We start from the raw sequence: 24,750 nt of genomic DNA on the forward strand, positions 1-24,750 counted from the left end.
GGTTTGGGTGTGCCACAGTTGAAGTACTCTAAACAATTATGCAGTGTTTCCTTATCAAAGTGCTCCGGTTTCTTCCTGCTGCGGTCCGTAGCAGACCCGGTAAGCAGCTCCTGGGACCCAGTTCTGAGCCCTGGTACCCCTGGGCTGGTCAAGAGTTGAGATCTGAAAAAGGAACTGTAGAGGACCACAGGCAGGGGCGGGGCTGTGACGTCTGGGAGGGAGGGCGGGGCGGGCGGCAGGTGAGCGGCTAGGTCTCCGTGGCTCCAATCACTCCGGAGACTGAGCCATGGGGAGAAAGCAGAATGAGAACGAGGCTCACGGTAAGGCTAGGGGCAGAGGCCCGGGCTCTGGAGAGAGGTGGCCGGGCTCTGCAGCCATGGCAGCTGAGGTTGGATCCTGACAGAGGAACTGGAGTCCTGGGTCTCTGAGGAGCGGCTACAGGAAAACAGGAGTCAAGGAAAAGAGACAGAATCAGGTCCTGGAAGGATGGTCTGAGCCGCCAGAAAGATCTTGCATACTAAATGGAACCTGGATGAGCAGGAGTTGGGGCTGGCGTCCCTGTGTGGCCAGCGGAGTGGGGAGGTCAGGCCTGGGCTGTAGGTCCCTGAGGGCAGAGCCCTAGCAAACAAAGCCTGTGTGGTTAGGAGGCAGGTTAGGGTCCCGATGCTCTGGACTTAGAGTCCAGCAGTGTCCTGCGCTGTGGTTGCTGGGGGGGGGGGTGTCTGTCAACCCACACCCTGTGAAGAGGCAGGAGCTGAGACTCCTGTTGGGATCTGTGTGAAGAGTTGGGGAGATGGGCCTCTGAACTAATAAAGTCCTTTGAGGAGTAGGGGGCTGGAACCCCAAACTTCTGCAGTCAGCCTGCTAGGATTCCTGTGAAATGGAGGGCCTGGGACCCTGAGCTGCTGGGGTCTGCATGCTAGAGTCCCAGAGGGGGGGGGGCAGGTACCGTGGACTAAAGGAATTCTTGTGAGAATTTGGGGTGGGACCCCGAGATGCTAGGGTCTGCCTGCAAGGACCCCTGTGAGGAGTGGGGCCTAAGGTGGAGAGACAACTGACACCTGCCTTCAGGTTTCAGTTGGGAAGAAGTGTGTATGTTGGTGTATCTAGAGCACTTTAAGTAATCGGGGCCAGGGCTGTGTGGAAGGGGAGGTCTGAGGGGAAACAGGGGAGGCCTGTTTCCAGAACTGCTGAAGTAAAGGGCTGGAAATCTTTCCCCCAGATCCTGAGACTGGACGGGGAAGAGAGAGGGCTGAGGGTTGGGCCTCCTCTAGGTGGGGCTGGTGTCCCCTAGAAGACCGAGTAATAGCCAGAGCACAGAAAACTTCCTGGAACAGCCTTGGGTCAATCATTGACCCTGTGTCTGTGAGCCCGGGTGGGACAGAGTCCAAAATGCCCACAAAAGAAGATACCTGCCCCAGGCTAGCCCACCCCTCAGCTGTCCCTCAGTGCCCACCAGGACCCTGGCAGCCTGGCCCCGCCCTGCCCCGCCCCCTCCCCTGTGTACTCAAGGAGGACCAGGAACAGGACGTGGCCACAAGGCCACAACCACAGCAGCCGGCTCAGGTGTCAATCTGGCTGGCCACCCAGAGCCGTGCGGTAGCCGGAGTGGGGTGGTGGTGGTGGGGCGGTCTTCGGAGCTCCCATTGCCCTGCAGGGTTTCATAGCTTTACTATCCTTTCTTTGTCATATCCTTGGGCCAGAGGGCTGAGATAAGTGATGATGGTCCCCTGAGGGGCTCCCAGACTGGATAGTCCAGAGATGACTTGGAACAGGCTGGAGGACAGAGATAGGACTGGGGTCTGCGAGCCACTAAGAGGGAGTCCCAGAACCTGGGTTACACACTACTCAGAAGCCTTGAGTCCCTTTAAGAACCACTTTCAGAAGCTTATTCTAAAAACCAGTCAGGAGGCTGAAGCAAGTTTAAGTCCAGCTTGGAGAACTCAGCAAGATCTTGTCTGAAATACAAAGTAAAATTTAAAACAAATGGCTGCGGCCTGGAGACACATGCCTTTAATCCCAACACCTGGGAGACAGAGCCAGGCAGATCTCTGTGAGTTCAAGGCCAGCCTGGGCTACAGAGATAGTTCCAAGAAGCTAAAACTTTACAAAGAAACCCTGTCTCCAAAAAAAAAAAAAAAAAGTAAATAAATAAATAAAATAGTTGGCTGTGGTTACAGTTTAGTGGCAGAGCACTTGCCTCCCATGTAAGAAACCATAGATTTGATATCTAAGATTGCCAAAAATAAAGGCCCCACCTCCCAGCTGTTGCCCAGTAGCAGTCACAAGCTGGCAACCATGGGGCTGCTCTCTGACCAGGATACTGCTAATCCAGGTCCAGTCCTGTTAGTGAGCTAGACAGGCGCCTGGGACCATTGAGTGTCTGAGAGCGACTGGATGTGGGGGAAGAGACCCTCAATGCCTTATTCTCTACTCCCCCCTCCAGGGAATTCGGCCAAATATGACCCCTCCTTTCGAGGCCCCATCAAAAACAGGTGAGCTACGGGCAGTGGCCCCGAGAGATGTGGGGAGGATTTGGTTTAATGCAAGAACCTGGTCCCCTGAGGCATCTGTGTTGTCTAGAAGGACTTGAGGGGACTCGGGGTACTGGGTCACTCTACTTCTGGACTTGGGTGCTAGCTACTCAGGTGTGTGTATATGTGAGGAAAAGAAGCAACTGCACATGATCTCTCTCTCTCTCTCTCTCTATGTATGTATGTATGTTTGTTATTATCTGTGCAATATTTCAGCAGAAGAATTCTCATCCTAAAAAGAGGTTTCTTAAAGTAGATAAAGAATGTCTATCTTGCCAGACAGTAGTGGTGGGCATCTTCAATCCCAGCACTTTAATTCCAGGCAAAGGCAGATGGATCTGAGTTCAAGGCCAGAGTGAGTTCTGGTCTATAGAGTGAGTTCCAGGACAGCCAGGGTTACACAGAGAAACCTTATCTGGAAAAACAAAAATCTGAACTAAACTAAACAACAACAACAAAAAGAATGCCGATCTTTCTAGCATTCTCCAATCCTCTAAACACTAACCCACCCCTCAAACCACACCTCCCAACTCCCCACTCCATGATTACACATGCCGTAGCTCAGACGTGCGTCTCTCCCCAGGGGCTGCACAGACATCATCTGCTGTGTCCTCTTCCTGATCTTCATTTTGGGTTACATCATAGTGGGGCTTGTGGGTAAGTTTCTAGCTACCCAGAGCTGGGACCGAGGGTGAGGACAGAAACCCAAGGAGGGATTACCCCATAGCTGCCAGCCCCCAAGTCTCTGCCTTCCTGTGATCCTGTTGTGCCCCTGTCTCCAGCCTGGGTGTATGGAGACCCTCGGCAAGTGCTCTACCCCAGAAACTCCACGGGGGCCTACTGCGGCGTGGGCGACAACAAGTGAGTAGCAGATAGCAGGATGGGGGGTGGGACAGCCTCTGTCTCTCTGAACTCAAGCATTTCCGGGTCACACCAAGACCCTTCCTTGTCCAGCCTTCCCAGGACTGGGGACGGTGCGGAGCCAGTTGAAGTGCTTAAGTTTAGAGTTCAGACTTCACTGTGAGTCTCCACCTGAGATAAGTTTGGATTGTGTGACCTTGAGCAACTTACTCAGCCTCTCTGAGCTTAAACTTCCTCAACTGAACATCTGAGTCCTTCCAGAGGCATGCAGGAAATGCGGGGTAAATAATAAGGCGCTAACAGTTACAATGCTCTAGGAAGGCGGGGTGCCTCACACCCAAACTGCTAAGCCTCCTGAGGTAGATACTGTCATTCATAAGAGACAGATGTAAGGCCTTGTTAAAGGCCATAAAGCTACCTTGCTAGAGGGTTGTGTTCCAGAACCAATACTGTCAGCCGCACATTGGCGTTGTATCGTGAGTACCCCAGGGGTTCTGGGTCTTCCTTATCTTCCCGGAGAAGCTGGGCCAGGAACTGGATGTACCTAATCTGGCCCAAGTGCTATCTCTATGCTAAGAGAATGACACCCTGTACCTGCCCCGGCCCTCGGGCCCTCAGGCACACACATCCTCTCTTCCTACAGGGATAAACCCTACGTTCTATACTTCGACATCTTAAGCTGTGCGGCAGCTATCAACATCATCTCCATCGCTGAGAATGGCCTACAGTGCCCCACACCCCAGGTCAGAAGCCAGGACCTGCCTGAGCCCTACCCATCCCCAAGGCCCTGGGTACTAGGCCCTTAGCATGTTCTCTACCCACAGGTGTGCGTCTCTTCCTGCCCACTGGCCCCATGGGCTGTGGAGGTGTTCCAGTTCTCAAAGACAGTCGGTGAAGTTTATGGTGAAAGGAGAAACTTTTGTCTTCCAGCGGTGTCCCCAGATATGGTAAATGCTGGTACCCGTGCCATCACTGTTGCGGGAGAGGACCCATAGTGGTAGGAGAGGTGGAGGTTTGGCTCCAAGGAAGGATGGACCAGTCTGAGCCTTGATGTGGTAGAAGTTGTGGAAGGTGAGGTAGTGGTAGTGATGGTAGTGATGATGGTGGAGGTGATGGTGATGGTGGTGGTAGGAGATAGTGGTAATGATGATGGTGGTGATAATGGTCTTAGTTATGATGCTGGGAGCCACAGCTTCCTCGTTCTGTTCTATATCTGTGCCTCTGTCTGTTCTTCTCTCTCCATCCCCAGATAGTGGAGGAGAGCCTGCAGAAGGGACTCTGTCCCCGTTTCCTTCTTCCTTCTACTCCAGGTAAGGACCATGTACACTCCCCCACCTCGGGCATCAACCCAGCCAATATTTTCATTTCTCAAACAAAGGAAGCAGGCCCAGAAAAAGAGAAGCCACTCAGCATGTCAGTGGGTACTCAGAAGTGAACAGCAGGTCTTCATCCCCCTGCCTCAGGACCCTAGAGTCAGACTCTTGGTGTCCGCTGTGAGGCTGTGCACCAGGTGCTGGGGACAGATGCAGGGACCACTCCCTGCTCCAGCTACACTCTAGGTGTAGAGTTCAGAGATACAAGAGGTTGAATGAGCAGACTAGATGGTGCAGTCCTATAATTCCAGCTGATAGGGCAGCTGAGGCAGGAGGATAGATGTAGAAGGACAGCCTGGGTCACTTATCGAGATCCTATCTCAGTACAATAATAAAACAGGGCTGATGCAGTTGTGTCACGTAAAGGTGTTTACCGCCAAGTCTTACAGCCTGAGTTCGAATCCCAGGTATGGTAGGAGAGACTGCAATCCTAAAACAAGCTCTCTAACGACCACAAGCATTGCACAACCCACACACATTCACACCCCATAAATAGATGTCATAGTGTTTTGTTTCTTAAGGAAGGTGAGTGAGTGGCAGGCATGCAGAGCTTGTGCAATGCTCTGCGTTCCATTGTCAGCAAAGACAGATCATAACAAAAGTAACAGAAAACATCCACGGATATCAGGAAAGTGTGGAGCCGGAGAGGCCCTCCGCAGTCAGGAGTTACTGCTTGCTCTTATATGGATTCCCAGAACCCACAGAGCAGCTCAAAACTACCTGTAAACCATGCAGGCGCTTTGACACGCTCTTCTGGCCTCCACAGGCACAAGTTACGCTGATGCTCATACGCACTGGTGGGCAAAGCATTCACACACATAGAATAAAAGCCTTTAGTTTCAGCTCTCAGGAAGCAGTGTCAGGAGGATGGATCTCTATGAATTCAAGGCCAGCCTGATTCACATAGTGAGTTCCAGGCCAGCCAAGGCTCTACATAGTAAACCCTAAACCCTGCCTCAAAAATAAAACAGAATAGATAAATCTTTTAATTTTTTTAAAACAATATGAATGAATGAATCTGAGGGTAATATAGCAAGCAGAGATATCTTTCCAAATGTGTACGTGGCTGCGTAAGCCAATCACGATCAACCTTTCTGTGGCATACACTTCTTCCCAACTACGGATGTAACCGGTTTGGTTTATTTAAAGATAGAATCTTACTCAGTAGCCCAGCTGGCTCCAGACTAGTGATCTTCCAGCCTCAGCCTGACCCCGTGCTGAAATGACAGATAGAGACCGCCATTCACCTGCCTTTATCTCTCCTATTTTGTTTTTTTGGCAGAAAATATGTTTATATTTTGGCATGAGAAAGGACAAGTTTTCAAGGCAAGTAGGATAGAAAAGGCACCCGGGGGTGGCTCCAAAGCAGACAGATGTGGGTTTAAACTCGAGCACTTTACAGCGGACGGGTCTCAGGCCAGCTACTCGGCCTTTCTGGGTTTGTTTTCTCAACACTGGGATGTCAGTGATAAAAACAAACCAGCCTGGCCGCATGTGGTTCCAAAGCCCCATAACAGGCCCAGCTAGAGATGCAGAGATGTTAAGATGGCTCAGTGGGTAAGAGCACTGACTGCTCTTCCAAAGGTCCTGAGTTCAAATCCCAACAACTGCATGGTGGCTCACAACCATCTGTAATGGGGTCTGACGTCCTCTTCTGGTGTGTCTGAAGACAGCTACAGTGTACTTATTTATAATAATATCTCTTTTTTAAAAATGAGAGAGATGGAGAGATAGATGGGGCAAGGGCTGGGCTGAGGCTGAGAGCAGCCTCTGAAAGAGAGCAAGAGCAGAGGTGTAGAAAGTGCATAGAATCCAGGGCCTGGAAGCATGGCCCAGGGACAGGACAGAGCCGAGGGACTGAGGACGGGAGCAGTGGAATGAGGAGACCATAGCTGTCCTGATCTTAGCGAGGTCAGGGCTGGAGGTATTGCAGGAATCCAGGTAATGAGGTGCGAAGATGTTTGGCCAGTGCTAGGGAGAGAATACAGGCTGAGAAAGAGCAGAGCCCATCCACAGTTACCCCCATACATCCTGGCAGCGTTCTCAGACAGGAGGGTCAGATAGACTCCCACCCAGCAGCCTGTTCTCCCTTCCAGCTCTGGGACGTTGTTTCCCACTCCCCAACATCAACTTCACGTTACCTGAAGACTTACGGATCAATAACACCACCGTCTCTAATGGCATCAGGTAGATGTCACCCTCTGTATCATCCTCGTGTCCCTGTGTCCCTTCTTACCCATCTGACTCCACCCCTCCCCGACAGTGGCCTCCTGGACAGCATCAATGCCCGGGATGTCTCTGTGAAGATCTTTGAAGATTTTGCCCAGTCCTGGTACTGGATTCTCGTGTGAGTCCATGGCTTCCCCAGGATCAGCCACCACCCTCTGTCCTTCCTGATATCTTTCCCCAAGTCTACATGTGAACTGATCAGAGGGCAGGGCTAGCTCAGAGTGGATCCTCAGCCTCTTAGAAGATGAGTCGAATCTACGAATACCTGTGGGTGCAAGGAAAGAAACCTAGGGCACGAGGGGACCCCTCATGTATGTTCCTTACATGCAGAGCGCTGGGTGTGGCCCTGGCACTAAGTCTGCTGTTCATCCTCCTCCTGCGCCTGGTGGCGGCACCCCTGGTGCTGCTGCTGATTGTCGGGGTGCTCGCTGTGCTCGCCTATGGCATCTACCACTGCTGGCAACAGTACCAAGTGTTTCGGGACAAGGGCGCCTCCATCACCCAACTGGGCTTCACTACCAACTTCAGTGCCTACCAGAGTGTGAAGGAGACTTGGCTGGCTGCTTGTGAGTCCCCTGCCCAGCTCCTCTGTCCACTGGTCCCCTAGGGTTGGGTGACCCTGGCCCTTACCCGGGACTGCCTGCCACCTGCTGTCTCCATGCAGTGATTGTCCTGGCTGTCCTGGAGGGCATCTTGTTGCTTATGCTCATTTTCCTGCGCCAGAGGATCCGGATCGCCATCGCTCTGCTGAAGGAAGCCAGCAGGTCAGGGCCTGCCTGTGAGGGGGAGGGGACCTTGGCCAGGGGTGCTGGCCTGGGTGGGGTAATAGGAACCTAAGAGGAGAAAGGTAGAAATGGCCAATGGGTAACACTGCTAAATTCCAGCCTTGTTTATTTGTTTGTTTGTTTGTTTGTTTATGTAGTGTGGGGGAAGTGGGTGTGTTGAGACAGCCTTTGTCTGTGCAGCCCTGGCTGCCCTTGGAACTCATTGTGTAGACCAGACTGGCCTCCAGCTCATAGAAACCCATCTGCCTCTGCCTCCCAAGTGCTAGGATTAAAGGTGCGTGTTACCACTATCAAGAGAGTTCTAGCCTCTTAGGCCCTCAGTTTCCCTGTCTGGTTTGTTTCATTGTCCTTGGGAGGAGGTGAGATTTATTTATTTGTGTTCTATGTATGGGTGTTTGGCCAGAATGCATGTCTGCGCACACGCCTGGTCCCTGTGGAGGTCAGGAGGAGAGGAACTGGAGTTACAGACAGTTGTGTGCCTCCACGTGGATTCTGGGAACTGAGCTCAAGTCCTGTGGGAGAACAGCCAGTGCTCTTCTTAACTGTGGAGCCATCTCTCCAGCCCCAAGGGGTTTTGTTTTGTTTTGTTTTTGAGACAGGAACTTATATAGCCTAAACGAATATCATGGAGCAGCTATGTAACTGAGGCTGACCTCCAACTCTGGGTCTTCCTGCCCCACAAGATGGTGATGATACAGGGTCTCAGGAAGCACAGGCTGACCTCACTGTACAGTTGAAGATGACCTTAAACATATCCTTCTACACCTACCTCCAGAATGCTAGGGATATGGGCATGTACCACCAGGCTTCTTTTATGCTGGGGTGGGGGATCTAGCTCAGGGTCTCCTGTGTTAGGCACACCCTCCTCTGTCATCATACCCAACTCCTGTCACTCTTGCAACATAACCCAGACTGGTCTCAGACTGGTGACAACCCTACTTTCTCAGCCTCTCGGGTACTGGAATTGAAGTATGTTCACCACCCTCAGACTCCCTATCACAGCAGTCTAAACCTTGCAATGGCACGGTGAGGACTGCATGCGTGGGTGTGGACTAAGCACAGGACTCTGGAAGCACTGGGAGCTGAGGTGCTCGCTGGGTCAAGGGGTGGGAATTGAGATAGGAGGAGCAGAGATTTCCAAAGCCACCAGGGGGCACACCTTTCGGGGGTTCTCTTCCCTTACACTCCCTGAGTGTCCCAGGTGTCTTCTGTGACTCCAGTCTCCCCTATGGGTCCCTTGAGCCTTACTCGGTTCACCCAGCAAGAGCCTATAGTGTATCCCTCCTGGAATCAGGCGCTGGGTTTATTGATATGGAAGAGGAAAGCTGTAGTTCTGTTTGTGGTCTGGAAAACAAACAGGCCCGAGGAAGGGTCCAGCCATGGTCAGACCTGGGAGCGGATGCACAGCTCTGGGGTCCCAGATGACTACTCTTGTCTTCATACAGGGCTGTGGGGCAGATGATGTCAACTATGTTCTACCCTCTGGTCACCTTCGTCCTCCTGGTCATTTGCATTGGTTACTGGGCCGTGACAGCTCTGTATCCTTTATACAGCTCCCACTAGAGAGCTCTCAGGGGACAGGGTGTGGGTAGGGACATGGGACAGGCCCCATGAGGGGATGTGACAGAACTGTATTGCAAGAGTGAGTTTGGGTTGAATGCCAACCCTCTGTGGGAGTGAACAATCTGCATGAGTCCCAGGGGCAGCATTTAGGGGTGTCCTGTAGTGGACGGCTGGCATTGTGCTTTTCTTGACTCATCTCTGGATACCTGGCCACATCCGGGCAACCCCAGTACATCTACTGGGCGTCCAACACCAGTACACCGGGCTGTGAGAACGTTCCTGTGAACATGACTTGTGACCCGATGGTGAGAGGGAATAGGGTGGGTGCTGAGGGGGTCTTGGGGGTCAGTTAGCACAGATTTTCGCTAGTGCACAAATACCCGAGAGGGCCAGGACTCTCACATGGGTGAGGCCTCCCTTAGTTCGATAGTCTAGTTACCCAATTTGTGGAAAGTGAGGTGGAGACTGGAAACGCAAAGTAAAGCTGGGGAGGTTGAATATCAAGTAGAACCTCTCTCTGCCTCCAAGGCCATTACTAGCTCCTCCTCCTTGTCCTGTGGCTCCTCCCACTGCTCTATAAATCGGAGCTGATCCTAATCCTGTCTCAGAGGTCCTTTAGGAGTTTTTATGGCATTAGGTACATCTAGCGCTGAGCAGAATGCCCGTCCACTGATAGAGAGCCAAGCTGGCTGGACTTTTCCTTTTCATTCACGTCCTGGGAACGGAGCCCCAGACAGTGGCCCTGGGAAGTCCACAGGAGGGCCTCCTGGAGGAACTGGGAGGCCTGTTGGTACTTCCCAGCACTTGAGAGGTGGAGGATCAGGCTTCAACACCAGTCTCTGTCACGCAGCTAGTTTGAGGCCAGCCTGAGCTACGTGACGCCATCTCTAAGAAGCATAGCCAAAAAAAAAAAAAAAAAAAAAAAAAAAAAAGCCGCTAATTTCAGCATCCTGAAGGTTAAGAGTGGTGATTTTAAATTCAAGGCCACCCTGGGTTACATAAGGAAACTGTACCTCAAAAAACCCTACATACAAAAAAGAGAAGGAACCACTGCCTGGCTTTATTTCAAACATCCTCATACATTCAGAAACCATGAAGCTTTTAAAGTCATATTTTCTGCATTTATTTAGTTTTTAATTGCTCATTTTCTGTGTGTTGTTATGGAGAATTCCAAACATATGCAGAAGTAACGGTAGGTCTTGATTTCCTGAAGCCCTCAGCTTCCTGTAAGAACGTTCCTCCTCCTTTCCCTCTTCCTCTTTGCAAAGTTAGAATTTGAGCCCAAGGCCTCAGGCATGAGCTACATCCCTAACCATCCCCGGGGCTTAAACTTTACCTTCCTGCCTTCATCTGTAACTTTTTTTCTAGAGTTCTGGTGAATCCTAGATAAATTCTCCATTACTGAGCTACATCCCCAGCTTCTAGAAGTTAAAAAGGGTTTTCTTGGGGCTGGAGAGATGGCTCAGCGGTTAAGAGCACTGACTGCTCTTGTGAAGGTTCTGAGTTCAAATCCCAGCAACCACATGGTGGCTCACAGCCATCTGTAATGAGATCTGACGCCCTCTTCAGGTGTGTCTGAAGACAGCTACGGTGTACTTACATATAATAATAAATAAATCTTTAAAAGAAAAAAAAAAGCTTTAAAAAAAAGGTTTTCAGCCGGGCGGATTTCTGAGTTCCAGGACAACCTGGTCTACAGAGTGAGTTCCAGGACAGCCAGGGCGATACAGAGAAACCCTGTCTTGAAAAAGCCAAAGGGAAAAAAAAAGGTTTTTCTTCCCCACCTCTTTTAAAATTTTTATATCTTTTATTATTTCATTATTTCATGCACTTTATTATTATTTTATTTTGTGCATACAGGTGTCTGGCCTACATGTATGTCTATGCTTAGCATTGTATTTGCTATCTAAAGAGGCCAGAAGAGGGCATCATATCTCCTGGAACTAGAGTTATAGATAGTGGTGAGCCATCACGTGGGTGCTGGGAACGGACCTCTGGTTCTCTTACAAGAGCAGCCAGAGGCATGCCATAGCTGGCTTGCTTTTCTTTTTCTTTCTTCCTCTTCTCCTCTTTCTTTCTTTCTTTCTTTCTTTCTTTCTTTCTTTCTTTCCAGGCTGACCTGAAATGTATTCTGTAGCCCATACTGGCTTCAAATTCATGGTGATCTCTCTGCCTCAGTTTCCTTAAGTATCGGGATCACAAGGATGTCTTAGTTAAGGTTTTACTGCTGTGAAGAGACAGCATGACCAAGGCAACTCTTACAAGAACAACATTTAATTGGGGCTGGCTTACAGGTTCAGAGGTTCAGTTCATTATCATCAAGGCAGGAGCATGGCAGCATCCAGGCAGGCATGGTCCAGGAAGAGCTGAGAGTTCTCCATCTTCATCTGAAGGCTGCTAGCAGAATACTGACTCCCAGGCAGCTAGGATGAGAGTCCATACCCACAGTGATACAAGTACTCCAACAAGACCACACCTTCTGATAGTGTCACTCCCTGGGCCAGGCATATTCAGACCATCCTAAGAAGTAAAGTACCACATAGCACATAGGTAGTCTAAATACAAACTGCACCATACCACTTAACATGTAAATAAGGGAGGTCTTTTTGTTTTGTTTTAAAGATTGTATGTGAGTACACTGTTGCTGTCTTCAGACACACCAGAAGAGGGCTTCAGATCCCATTACCGATGGTTGTGAGCCACCACGTAGTTGCTGGGAATTGAACTCAGGACCTCTGGAAGAGCAGTCAGTGCTCTTAACCGCTGAGCCATCTCTTCAGTCTAATAAGGTGGATCTCAGACAGCATTTTCTTGCTTGCTTGTTTGTTTATCTATTCATAGACAGGGTCTGATGTAGCCCAGGCTGGCTTGAAACTTGCTGTGTGGCCAAGAATGATCTTGAACTTCTGATCCTCCTGTCTCTCCCTTCCATGTGCTGTGACGACAGGTGTGCCCCAAAGTGCAGTTTTTCAAAAGTGACCTGTGTACATTGGTGTTGTGACTGTGTGTATGTCAATGTGAGGTTGTCAGATGCCCGGGGATTGGAATTACAGACCTACCATGTGGGTGCTGGGAATTGAACCTGGTTCACTTTGGAAGAATAGCCAGTGCTCTTAACCGCTGAGTCATCTCTCCAGTCCCCACTCAGGGTTTGATGTGGTGGCTTTGTGCATGGTAGGCAAGTACTCTATCAGCTGATATCCTTCCCCAGCCCCTCAACAGATCGCTCAGAAAGCAGGACAGTGATAAAAAGTTGTCTTTTGTTCCTGAAGCCCCGAGTTCTACACTAGAAATGGGGAGGAAAGGCGGCTGCAGGGGTGGAGGTGGGCATAAGGATAATGAAAGCAGGGCATGAGGCTCAATTTTGTGTGTGAGTTTTGTAGGATGTGTGAGATTTGGTGTTCGGTCCCAGCAAAGCAAATGCATACACACACATACCACACACACACATATAACACAAACTCTCACACACAAACACAAATATGTACCACACACTCATACCCACACATACCACACCCACATACATGTACCACACATACATACACACATACAACACACTCACACATGTACCACACATAGATATTCACATACAACACATGCACACATATACCACACACATACATGTACCACACACACATACACACACACACATACATGCACTGCACACACACACACACATTCCACAGACATGTACACACATACAGACAAGCACATACATACAGATACACACATGCATACACTTACACATGCATGCATCACATGCGTGTGCACACACACATCACAGACACATGCACACAGACACACACACATGCATGCTATAACTGTGTCATTGTTAGAGCCCACAAAGTCAGTTTAATATCAATAAATACCCACAGTGTGTTCAGTGCACACAAGGCTTTTCCAGAAGCAGGCTGCTGGGAAAGTAAGAGGGAGAGGGGGTGGAAAACATCCACGCACGCACCTCGCTTGCCTTCTGGATAGCTTGTGCCAGTCTGGAAACCAGGAAGCTGCTTAGTCACACTACAGCAGCACTGAGGTGGTCTGAGTCTGGAGGCCACTAGGAACAGAGAAGGTCAAGGATTTGCCTGCAACTCCGGGCATGAACCTGCTATGTCCTGTCACCCCCAGGCCCCGTTGAATTCCTCGTGCCCAAACCTCAAGTGCGTCTTCAAGGGCTACTCGACCACGGGCCTAGCTCAGCGTTCTCTCTTCAACCTGCAAATCTACGGAGTCCTGGGGCTCTTCTGGACTGTTAACTGGGTACTGGCCCTGGGCCAGTGTGTCCTTGCCGGGGCCTTCGCCTCTTTCTACTGGGCCTTTCACAAGCCTCGAGACATCCCTACCTTCCCTTTGAGCTCAGCCTTCATCCGCACACTCCGGTAAGCCAGGGGCAGCCGCCTAGGGAAGTGTTAGTCCTAGAGATACCAGGGGTCCTGGGGTGCCTCATCTCACCTAACTAACTGCCTCTGCAGTTACCACACTGGCTCACTGGCGTTTGGAGCCCTCATCCTGTCCCTTGTGCAGATAGCCCGGGTTATCCTGGAGTATATCGACCACAAGCTAAGAGGTGAGCAGGTGGTGGGCTGAGCAGCCAGAGCCTTGGAAGGGCAGGCAGACAGGCAGAAGCTGGCGGCTAAGCGTGAGCTTCCTTTGTCCCCAGGATCCCAGAACCCTGTGGCCCGCTGCATCATCTGCTGCTTCAAGTGTTGCCTCTGGTGTCTGGAGAAGTTTATTAAGTTCCTCAACCGCAATGCCTACATCATGGTGAGCAAAACCTCCATCCGTCCCTGGCTCTGTGTCCCTCAGCCCGGGCTCCACCATCACTCGGGCAAGCTCACCAGAGGTGTGGCTCAGACCTTCCCTGCTCCTCACAGATCGCCATCTATGGAAAGAATTTTTGTGTCTCGGCCAAAAATGCCTTCATGCTGCTCATGAGGAATGTTCTCAGGTCAGACCGCCATGCCCCAGTGGGGTCTCCCACCCACTTCTCCCATCCCAAAGCTGGTCTCAGAAATGTCCTGTGCTTGGTCCAGTACCATGCCATCACCTGCCAGCACCCTCACCCCAGTCTGTCCTGACTTCTATGTAGGGTCGTCGTCCTGGATAAAGTCACTGATCTGCTGCTGTTCTTTGGGAAGCTGCTGGTGGTTGGAGGTGTCGGTAAGGGTCAAGACCAGGGTTTACGGGGTCAGGTGCCCCCTGGGGTGCACGAAGGGGGGGTCCTCAGAAGAACAGCACTGACCGCAGGACTCTTTCCCACAGGCGTTCTGTCCTTCTTCTTTTTCTCCGGTCGTATCAAGGGGCTGGGGAAAGACTTTGAGAACCCCAACCTCAACTATTATTGGCTGCCCATCATGGTGAGTGACACCTCTCTCTGCCCCACCCACATCCCCAGAGGAGCCTAGGGCTCCCAATCAGTCTTGTCTCTTGCAGACCTCCATCATGGGAGCCTACGTCATTGCCAGTGGCTTCTTCAGCGTCTTTGGAATGTGTGTAGATACGCTCTTCCTCTGCTTCCGTGAGTGCCCCCCTCCCCCAACCCTCCACCCACCCTCAAGCTCTTAGGCCTCCAGGCTTCTTTTAGAGACTGGTTGCTTGTAGCTTTGTGAGCTAAAGGAGCCAGAGGGAATGTCTTCAGACATTCTAAGGCTAGAGGTTTAGGAAGGAAAGAAGGGAATACACCCTGGGCATTCTCAGACAGGGGAAACTTCTCAGACGGAGGCCTGAGTTTAACACTTCCTAGGAGGTAGTCAGAGTGTGTGGTTTTTACTTAGGTTTTTTTTTTTGGGGGGGGGGGTCATGCATAGGGGTGAGACAGGAACAGACTATAGTACAGACTGACCCGGAACTAAGTCTATAGCTAAGGCTGACTCAAAGTCATGATCTTCCTACCTCAGCCCCCAAGTGCTGGAATTCTTGTGTTTTTTGACCTGGTGACAATGGTGACCATGATATAGAAGCCAGAGCCTTGGGCCTGAGAAGCAGGAATGGCCCTACCTCGGTAGCAGTCCCCCAGCCATGCACTAAGCAGTGGACATGAATATTTTATTGTTTTATGGGTTTTGCTTGTTGCTTCAATTTTATTTATTTACATCAGGCCTCTCTATGTATTCTTGGCTAGCTCCTACTATATAGACTAGGCTAGATCTAACTCAAACCAATCTCCTGGCCTTTGCCTCCCAAGCAATAGAATCATGGATATGCGCAACCATTCTCAAGACAGAGTTGTGCTGTGGAGACCTCAGGGGCCTTTGTAGTCTAAGTCCTCCCATGTCCACATTCTAAATGTCGGGATTACAGAGAAAGCCACCATGATGGTCTGGCATGTGATTTTTTTTTTTTTTTGTCTTGTTATCACCCTATGACATATACAGTTATTTATCCCACTTTGTGTGAGAAAAACAGGTTATACAGCCTGGTCTACAGCCAGCCAGGGAAGTTGTATCAAACTGCCTGAAGTGGCCCGGACAGGAAACCAGGATGTTTGGTTTATACACCCCAGATTATTTTGGGGTACAGTGGGGTGCCATTATCAGGATCCACCCTGACGGATCTACTTTGCCTCTCAGTCGAGGACCTGGAGAGAAATGATGGTTCCCAGGAGCGGCCTTACTACATGCCCAAGGCACTCCTGAAGATTCTGGGCAAGAAGAATGAGGCACCTACAGGGGGAAAGACCAGGAAGAAGTGAGAGACTCATCGTGACCTGGAAATGCAGCCCTCCTGTACAGAAGCCCTGCCGTCAATGCCTTGAGAATCACGATTTTGTAGAAAACAGATTTTATTAAAGACTAATATTTTATATTCTTGATAAGTTTATGGCTTTATTTTCAGTGAAAACTTGCTTCCTTTTTTTTTTTTTTTAATTAAAATCCAAATTGCTATCACACGATTCAATACCCAGTAAGAAAAACTTGTTCGGTGACTGAGGCCAGGAGACTGGGGTGTAACTCAGCTGGTAGAGTTTGCCTAGCATGGAAGGGTCCCCGGATTCTGTCTATAGCATAAGCAGGGCTGGGACACATGCCTGTAATCGGTACTTGGGAGGTACAGGCAGGAGCACTGGAATTTCCAAGTTATCTGTGTCTGTTTAGAGACAGAATTTTTCTGTGTAGCCCTGGCTATCCTAGAACTCACTCTGTAGACCAGGCTGGCTTAGAACTCAGGAAGGAGGGTGGCTCTTTTTTCATTCATTCGTCGCTTTTTTTTTTTTTTTTTTTTTTTAGCTTTTCAAGACAGGGTTTCTCTGTGTAGCCCAGGCTGGCCTCGAACTCAGAAATTTGCCTGCCTCTACCTCTGCCTCCCAAGTGCTGGGATTAAAGGCGTGCGCCACCACGCCCAGCTGCTTATTATTTTTAACCTAGTGATTCTAATCAGTGTTAGTCATGTGCTTAAGGGCATTGGGGTCATCCACTGGGACGTGGGGTACCATGGGCACACTCCTAAAGAAAAGTGCCTTTCTCTCCCCTAGCAGCCATCAACTGCCAAGATCTCCTCAGCTAGGAGTGGGGCTTCCCAACCCTAGGGACTCATACAAACTAGGAAGGTACTCTACCAACTGAGTCATATGCCATCCCTAACCTGTCTCTTCCACAAGGGGTCAGTGCCTTTCATAGCCGCCGGTTGCTTTAAAACACGCCCCGCCCCTTTCGTCACGTTCTGGCGTTAGAGCCAGTCAAAAGGCTCACACAGACTGGGGCCGCCTCTGGGTCACATGCTGATGGACTAATTGGAGTCGCGGCAGCGCGGGCTGCGGCCCCCAAGGGGAGGGGTCGGAGTGACGTGCGCGCTTTTAAAGGGCCGAGGTCAGCTGACGGCTTGCCACCGGTGACCAGTTCCTGGACAGGGATCGCCGGGAGCTATGGTGGGGGCAGACCCGACCAGACCCCGGGGACCGCTGAGCTATTGGGCGGGCCGTCGGGGTCAGGGGCTCGCAGCGATCTTCCTGCTCCTGGTGTCCGCGGCGGAATCCGAGGCCAGGGCAGAGGATGACTTCAGCCTGGTGAGCCTTGCTGCACCTGCAGAGGTGGCCACTGCCCAGCTCGGCCATCCCTCCGCGTGACACTCCTGCCCCTCCATCCCCTCCCAACACCTTTGCTTCCTTGGGCCCCTGGCTCAACTGTTATGGGGTCCTGCCCCTCATCCCTGAAGGTTCCTTCTCCCCTCGCAGCCTCTCCTTGCTCAGGAGCCTCCAGGTTCGGCCCATACTATCCTCTGGGCTCCCACCTCTTGTTCTAGGACACCCTTCACCCCTACTCAGGCTCCCCATTACCCTCTCTCATGGGAACCCTGGCTGGAGCCAGTACCTATCGGTCTTAGGTACCTTAAACCTCGTGAAGCTTGTCTGCATTGAGGTGTCCTTCTGCGCAGGTGCAGCCGCTGGTGACCATGGAGCAGCTGCTGTGGGTGAGCGGGAAGCAGATCGGCTCTGTAGACACTTTCCGCATCCCGCTCATCACAGCCACCCCTCGGGGCACGCTCCTGGCCTTCGCTGAGGCCAGGAAAAAATCTGCATCCGATGAGGGGGCCAAGTTCATCGCCATGAGGAGGTCCACGGACCAGGGTAACAAAGGCTCCCGGGTGGAAAGAGCGGGTGCTGGGTTGTATGGGTGATCGGGGTAGGGAGTTGGGGGTTCCCTTCATCAATGGAGCAGAGCCGAGCAGACCCCGGGGACCACTGAGCTGCTGGGCTGGTTGGGGTCAGGGGCTCACAGCGATCTTCCTGCTCCTGGCATCCGAGGCCAGGGCAGAGGATGACTTCAGCCCAGAGATAGAACTTTGGGGCTTGAGTCCCTAATGAGTTAGGGAAACCAGAGGATGAATTTTGTCCATAGTTTCTGTAACTAAGAACCAAGGTACTGAAAATGAGAATTATGTCTCAGGGGAATTAGCAGGAAATAATGTCAGAGAAAGAAGAAACATGGTTCTGGTGCCACATTGAGGTCCCCGGGGAGAGGCAGGAAGTAAACAACAACCCGTACAATTTTCTCTCTGCTCTTTTTTTTTTCTTCTTCTTCTAGGTAGCACGTGGTCCTCTACAGCCTTCATCGTAGACGATGGGGAGGCCTCCGATGGCCTGAACCTGGGCGCTGTGGTGAACGATGTAGACACAGGGATAGTGTTCCTTATCTATACCCTCTGTGCTCACAAGGTCAACTGCCAGGTGGCCTCTACCATGTTGGTTTGGAGTAAGGACGACGGCATTTCCTGGAGCCCACCCCGGAATCTCTCTGTGGATATTGGCACAGAGATGTTTGCCCCTGGACCTGGCTCAGGCATTCAGGTTTCACCCTGTGGATAGGAGGAGGGCAAGATCCCATGAATCAGATTTTTTTTCCTGAGTGGGGGCACCTTAGAAGGATGGCGTTCTGGAAGTTTCCATCTCGATTGTGGAGATGGAACTACCATTGACGTCTCACATGGAGACTGTCAACAGATCTGTCCTTAGCCTGTGCAGGGAAGAATTGGGTGCCATTGGGCAGACACGTACCTATATCACAATGCCCGGTGCCCAGCAGGGTCCATGAGCTCAGGTTAGAGAGACGTTCCCAAGGCTGGGTGGACACCTGCACTTGTCCAGTGGTGCATTCCACATGCATGTCCTAAGGGACTTCCAGGAAAGGGCAGTGGAGAGGGTGTAAGAACCAAGCATGATCTGTTTATATGTTTGGACATGCCATGGTGAAGCCCATTTCTTTGTATGCTAGCCAAAAATTTATTTGAGAACAAAAAAACTAAGGCAAGAAAATCACTGTGAGTTAAAGGCTAGCCTGGGCTACATTGTAAGTTCAAAGACAGGCTACCTAGAGAGATAATCTCAAAATGGGGAGGAGGACTGAAAAGATAGTATTGAAATTGGGGACATTTGCAGCCCTCAGGAGGCCAGGGCAGGCAGATCTCTGAGTTCAAGGCTAGCCTAGTCTACAGAGAGCATTCAGGCTACTCACAAGTAACCCTGTGTAGCATGCCTACAGTTCCAGCATCAGGCAATAGAATGAGGAGGACTGGGAGCCAAATAGTCAGCCTTGGCTACATAGAGCATTGGAGGCCATTGTTATTCAAATAAATATTTCGAATTTAGAGAGAGATTTTTTTCTTTTCTATTTTTTAAGATTTTTGAGGAGTGTCATTCAATGAGGGCCTTGTGCACAGGCAGCAAGAACTCTACCACCAAGCTGAGCTATACCTCAGCCTTTTTATATACTTTTAATTTTGAGACAGAGTCTCACTATGTCCCCAGGTTAGCCTTGAAGTGACTCTGTAGCCCAGGCAAACCATCTTCTGTGCTCAGCCTCCTGAGTAGCTGGGATTACAGGCCTGCCATGAAAAAGCTTCTTAATTTGGGCAGTGTCTGTGGGAGAACAAAAGGGTTCCAGTGTGTCGCACTGGGAGCTGCCAGCGCTCTGCCTGAGCTCCATGGCAGCACCTTTGCGACACCCACTTCCTCTTCTTAACAGAAACAGCGGGAGCCTGGGAAGGGCCGGCTCATTGTGTGTGGACACGGGACGCTGGAGCGAGATGGGGTCTTCTGTCTCCTCAGTGATGACCACGGTGCCTCCTGGCACTACGGCACTGGAGTGAGCGGCATTCCCTTTGGCCAGCCCAAACACGATCACGATTTCAACCCCGACGAGTGCCAGGTCAGGAGTCCATGGACTGTACCCGCCCACACCACCGCCTTCCCCAGCTCTGGCTTCCTCAGCCTCCCCAGCTTCTCCTGTTCTCTCCCCCACGCAGCCCTACGAGCTTCCAGATGGCTCGGTCATCATCAACGCCCGGAACCAGAATAACTACCATTGCCGCTGCAGGATCGTCCTCCGCAGCTATGACGCCTGTGACACCCTCAGGCCCCGGGATGTGACCTTCGACCCTGAGCTCGTGGACCCTGTGGTAGCTGCAGGAGCACTAGCCACCAGCTCCGGCATTGTCTTCTTCTCCAATCCAGCCCACCCTGAGTTCCGTGAGTGCCTGAGGGTGGAGTGGGGGTTGGGGGGCGCCCCGTCTGAACAAGTCCTGGACAGAGCAGAGACCCTCCTCCCTCTGACTATTGCTCTCCTAGGAGTGAACCTGACCCTGCGCTGGAGTTTCAGCAATGGTACATCCTGGCAGAAGGAGAGGGTCCAGGTGTGGCCGGGACCCAGCGGCTACTCGTCCCTGACAGCCCTGGAAAACAGCACGGATGGAAAGAAGCAGCCCCCGCAGCTGTTCGTTCTGTACGAGAAAGGCCTGAACCGGTACACCGAGAGCATCTCCATGGTCAAAATCAGCGTCTACGGCACGCTCTGAGCCCCGTGCCCAAAGGACACCAAGTCCTGGTCGCTGACTTCACAGCTCTCTGGACCATCTGCAGAGGGTGCCTGAAACACAGCTCTTCCTCTGAACTCTGACCTTTTGCAACTTCTCATCAACAGGGAAGTCTCTTCGTTATGACTTAACACCCAGCTTCCTCTCGGGGCAGGAAGTCCCTCCGTCACCAAGAGCACTTTTTTCCAGTATGCTGGGGATGGCCCCTGTCCATTCTCTTCCAGGACAACGGAGCTGTGCCTTTCTGGGACAGGATGGGGGAGGGGCTCCCCCTGGAGAGATGAACAGATACGAACTCAGGGAACTGAGAAGGCCCGGTGTCCTAGGGTACAAAGGCAGGTACTAGATGTGATTGCTGAAAGTCCCCAGGGCAGAGTGTCCTTTCAGAGCAAGGATAAGCACACCTACGTGTGCACCTTTGATTATTTATGAATCGAAATATTTGTAACTTAAAATTTTTGATGCAGAAAAAGCGTTTGTGGAGTCTGTGGTTCTGTCTGCTCACGCCTTCCCAATTGCCTCCTGGAGAGACAGGAAGGCAGCTGGAAGAGGAGCCGATGTACTTACTGGGAAGCAGAAACCCCTAGATTCCATCCTGGCTGCTGCTGTTTGCAAGTGTCAAAGATGGGGGGGCGTGTTTATATTTTATATTTCTAAGATGGGGTGGCATAGGAAATAGGGAACAGATGTGTAAAACCAGATGGGAAGGACAGTCTGTGAGAAAGGAGCAAGCAGTTGCTGCAGGTGTGGGAGAGCAAAGCCCTTCTCCACGTGGAAAGAGCCCAGATGGACGCTAAGCATGTTGGGCACCTGTAACCCCGCACTCGCTGGACTGACGGTGTAGCTCAGTGGTGGAGCTAGTACTTGGAACGCCTAAGACTCTGGGTTCAGTCCTTGGGGGGGGGGGTATGTGTTTATTGAGAGGAAGGTGTACGTACTGTAGGTCAGAGGACAGCTTACTGGAGTTGTCTCTCTCCTTCACGCTGTGAGTCCTGTGGAATGACCTCAGGTGTCAGAGTTGGGGGCAGGTGCCTTTGCCAGCTGAGCCATCTTGCTGTCTCTGCTTTAATTTAAAAAAAAAAAAAAAAAAGAATATTAAGGTCTGAGGGATTCGGGCTGCGTTCATTTCAATTAGAGGGTCATATTTCTTTTGACATTTCTTCTCTAAGAAATGTTAAGATCATTTGTTCTGTGTGATAGAGGTATAGCTCCATTGTATGTCAGCAGTGAGGGATCCTGTGCATTTTATCCAGAGTTTGTACGGTGTTCTAGGGGCTGCTAGTGCAGCCCAGTGCTAAACACTTCAGCATGCACAAGGCCTCAATCAGTGCATGCATGTGCACACACACACAGACACACACGTACACACTGACACAGGTACACAAATACACACTGGCCCACATGTACACATCGACTCACAGGTACACAGACCCACTTTGACACACATATACACAGACACAAACGCACTGGCACACACATATACACAGGCACACATGGATAGATGGACACACGTGTACACATACACACACACACAGAAATACAAATGTTCAGGTTTTCTAAAAAAAAAAAAATTAGAGACGTGTTGACTTCATTTTTAGCAAAAATCCTGTCATGTATCTTAAAGTGGATTGAACCCACTATGTAGCCCAGGCTGGCCTCCAAATGGGCATCCTTCTGCCTCAGTCTCCCGAGGGCTAGGATAACAGGAGTATGCCATCACACCTGGCTAATAGAAATTTTCAAAATTGTTTGTTTGAAGGTGACTCTTACTATATTGCCTAACTGATCTCCAGTTCGTGAAATCCTCCTGCCTCAGAACCAGGACTGTCAATATAACCCACCAAGACAGGCCAACATTCACAATTGATTGTTAGTTTGTGGTCTGAATCAAGGTCTTATACTGTAGCCCAGGCTAGCCCGGAATACACGATATCTCCAGTGCTTCAGATCCTCAGTTCTAACTAAGCATGGCCACATCCATGTTTAACTGCAAATTTGATGTTACCATGGTTTGGTTTGGTTTGGTTTGGTTTGGTTTGGTTTGGTTTGGTTTTTTGGCCATTTTTTTTTTCTCATGCTGAGGCCTTGTGCTCTCAAGTTGGGGAGACAGCATGGAGGGTAGCTGCAACTGTAACCCCAGTTCCAGGGGACCTGACACCCTCTGGCCTCCACAAGTATTAGGCACATCTGTGGTGCACAGACATACAATCAGGCAAAATATTCATACACATAAAATAAAATAATTTAAAACAAAAGCAAAAATCAGGACCTAAGAAAAAAATCTATTCCTGATTCTTTTATGTTTTGTTTGTATTTTATCAAGACAGGGTTGTTTCTCTGTATAGCCCTGGCTGTCTTGGAATTCACTCTGTAGACCAGGCTGGCCTCAAACTCAGAAATCCTCCTGCCTTTGCCTTCCAAGTGCTGGAATTAAAGGCATGCGCCACCACGCTGGCTTTGATTGCTGATTTTGCCACTCTTTTAATCTGTCGCAGCCTAACCTTTCTGTTTGTTCAGTAGGTTGCTTGATTTTTGTGCCATCCAGACAAAACAGCAGGTTGTCCCGTGGGATGGCCCTTGAAGGAGTCACCTAACATCTCCCTCCACCTCTGAAGGTTTGGCTGCATTCAGACACCTCTTTGGGAGAATAGGGGTGCCTCATGTTTTCCATGTGCTGCCCACTGCTCCCCCACGCTCGCACAGCCTGCCCTCCTTCCGTGTAGAGACTGAGCACAGGGCTGAGGTGGTACAGCAATCTTTGTAAGGTTTGCTGGTAACCCTCCCAAAGCAGCAATCCCATCCTGCATGCGTTGTCTGCTACCATATTTCATGGAGTTGCAAATGAGTGGTTTTTACTTTTATTTCTTCCTGAAATAATTTATAACCTGAAATCCTTCAGTTCAAAGAAACACACACACACACACACACACACACACACACACACACACAGAGAGAGAGAGAGAGAGAGAGATGCAAAGAATCTGGATTTGACTCCTAGCACCCACAACCATGTGTGACTTTAGGACTTCAGTTCCAGAGGATCTGATATCCTCTTCTGACCTCTGTGGGCACCAGGCACATACATATATACATACATACATACACGCAGGTAAAACATTTATACACATAAAACTAAAGTAAATCTAAAGCAAAAATGAAGACTTCAAGAAAAAGAGAGAGAGCCTTCTCTCCTCTGGGCTGTCTGTTAGCTGGTGCACGGTCTGTACAGGAACCACAGCCTGTGTGGGCTCGCTCTCCCTTAATTGAGCAGTTCTGAGTCAGTTGATGTAACTCATTGCCCTAGTCAGTAAACCACAGTGTTGCCCAATGGGATACATAGAAAGGCCCTTCCCTGGCCTGCAGAGGCAGACAGAGGGAGTGAGGGAAGATGCTTGACAGTAAGACACCTAGCAGGCTGATGGGTTAGCTCAGTACAGTGCTTGCTTAGCATGCGTGAGGCTCAGGTACAATGTCCAGTCCCTGGGCTGGTGGTAATTCATGCAGATCACTAAACAGATCACTGAACGAGGAAGAATGGAGGTCATGACCACAGCAATTGGGACACCAGTCCCATGACTATCGCCACCCAAAATTGCATACCTACCTGCCAGTCTTTTGCTTTTTATATGTTGACCCAGGCCTCGTTCCATAGCCTGGGACTCATGCAATCTTCCTGCTCAGCTTCTTGAGCTGAGATCACAGGCCCAGCCCCAATAGTAGAATTGGTGATAGCAAGATTGGCCCAGTGGTTACTTGCTATCAAGGCTGATGACCTGAGTTCAAAGCTCTGAGCCCACAGGGTGGAAGGAGAAAACTGGCTCTAGCAAGGTGTTCTATGACCACCAAACATGCCACAGCATACCTGCACCCACCACCCCTACAAAACAAATAAACAAATAAATGTGAAACTAAACAAAAAGAGGTAGTGGAAGAGAGTGAGACTAGGTTGTGCCTGCCTGAAACCCCAGCTCGCAGAAGATGGCAGAGGCAGGAAGATCATGAAAACTTGAAGCCAGCCTTGTGTCTGTAGCAAGTTCCAGGCTAGTCAGAGCTACACAGCAATACCCTGTTAATAGAAAGACAGACAGTGGGGCTGGAGAG

The 24,750-nt window shown here is 50.5% G+C and overlaps 2 protein-coding genes across 3 annotated transcripts; both read left to right on the top strand.

The window, feature by feature from the left end:
- Positions 1–23: 23 nt before the first annotated feature.
- Slc44a4 (solute carrier family 44, member 4) lies at positions 24–16,236 on the top strand. Of its 2 annotated transcripts, none has more exons than XM_006524885.2 (21): positions 24–99; positions 2,447–2,495; positions 3,118–3,191; positions 3,317–3,395; positions 4,039–4,138; positions 4,220–4,342; positions 4,645–4,705; positions 6,865–6,955; positions 7,032–7,115; positions 7,328–7,563; positions 7,662–7,761; positions 9,228–9,320; positions 9,548–9,650; positions 13,474–13,724; positions 13,818–13,912; positions 14,006–14,109; positions 14,220–14,293; positions 14,435–14,505; positions 14,608–14,702; positions 14,779–14,863; positions 15,915–16,159. In XM_006524885.2, the coding sequence occupies exons 1-21, from the start codon at positions 39–41 to the stop codon at positions 16,034–16,036; spliced, it is 2,151 nt and encodes a 716-aa protein (XP_006524948.1). In that variant the 5' UTR covers positions 24–38; the 3' UTR covers positions 16,037–16,159. The 2 variants fall into 2 exon arrangements, with proteins under 2 accessions (XP_006524948.1, NP_076046.1); NM_023557.3 differs by lacking the exon at positions 24–99 and adding an exon at positions 266–320 and having other exon boundaries at positions 15,915–16,236.
- An 816-nt stretch (positions 16,237–17,052) lies between these two features.
- Neu1 (neuraminidase 1) lies at positions 17,053–23,097 on the top strand. Its single transcript, NM_010893.3, has 6 exons — positions 17,053–17,347; positions 17,716–17,908; positions 18,366–18,628; positions 19,803–19,985; positions 20,083–20,305; positions 20,405–23,097. The coding sequence occupies exons 1-6, from the start codon at positions 17,207–17,209 to the stop codon at positions 20,629–20,631; spliced, it is 1,230 nt and encodes a 409-aa protein (NP_035023.3). The 5' UTR covers positions 17,053–17,206; the 3' UTR covers positions 20,632–23,097.
- Positions 23,098–24,750: the final 1,653 nt, after the last annotated feature.

The sequence above is a fragment of the Mus musculus genome, chromosome 17, assembly GCF_000001635.26.
Source record: "Mus musculus strain C57BL/6J chromosome 17, GRCm38.p6 C57BL/6J".
NCBI lineage: Eukaryota > Metazoa > Chordata > Mammalia > Rodentia > Muridae > Mus > Mus musculus.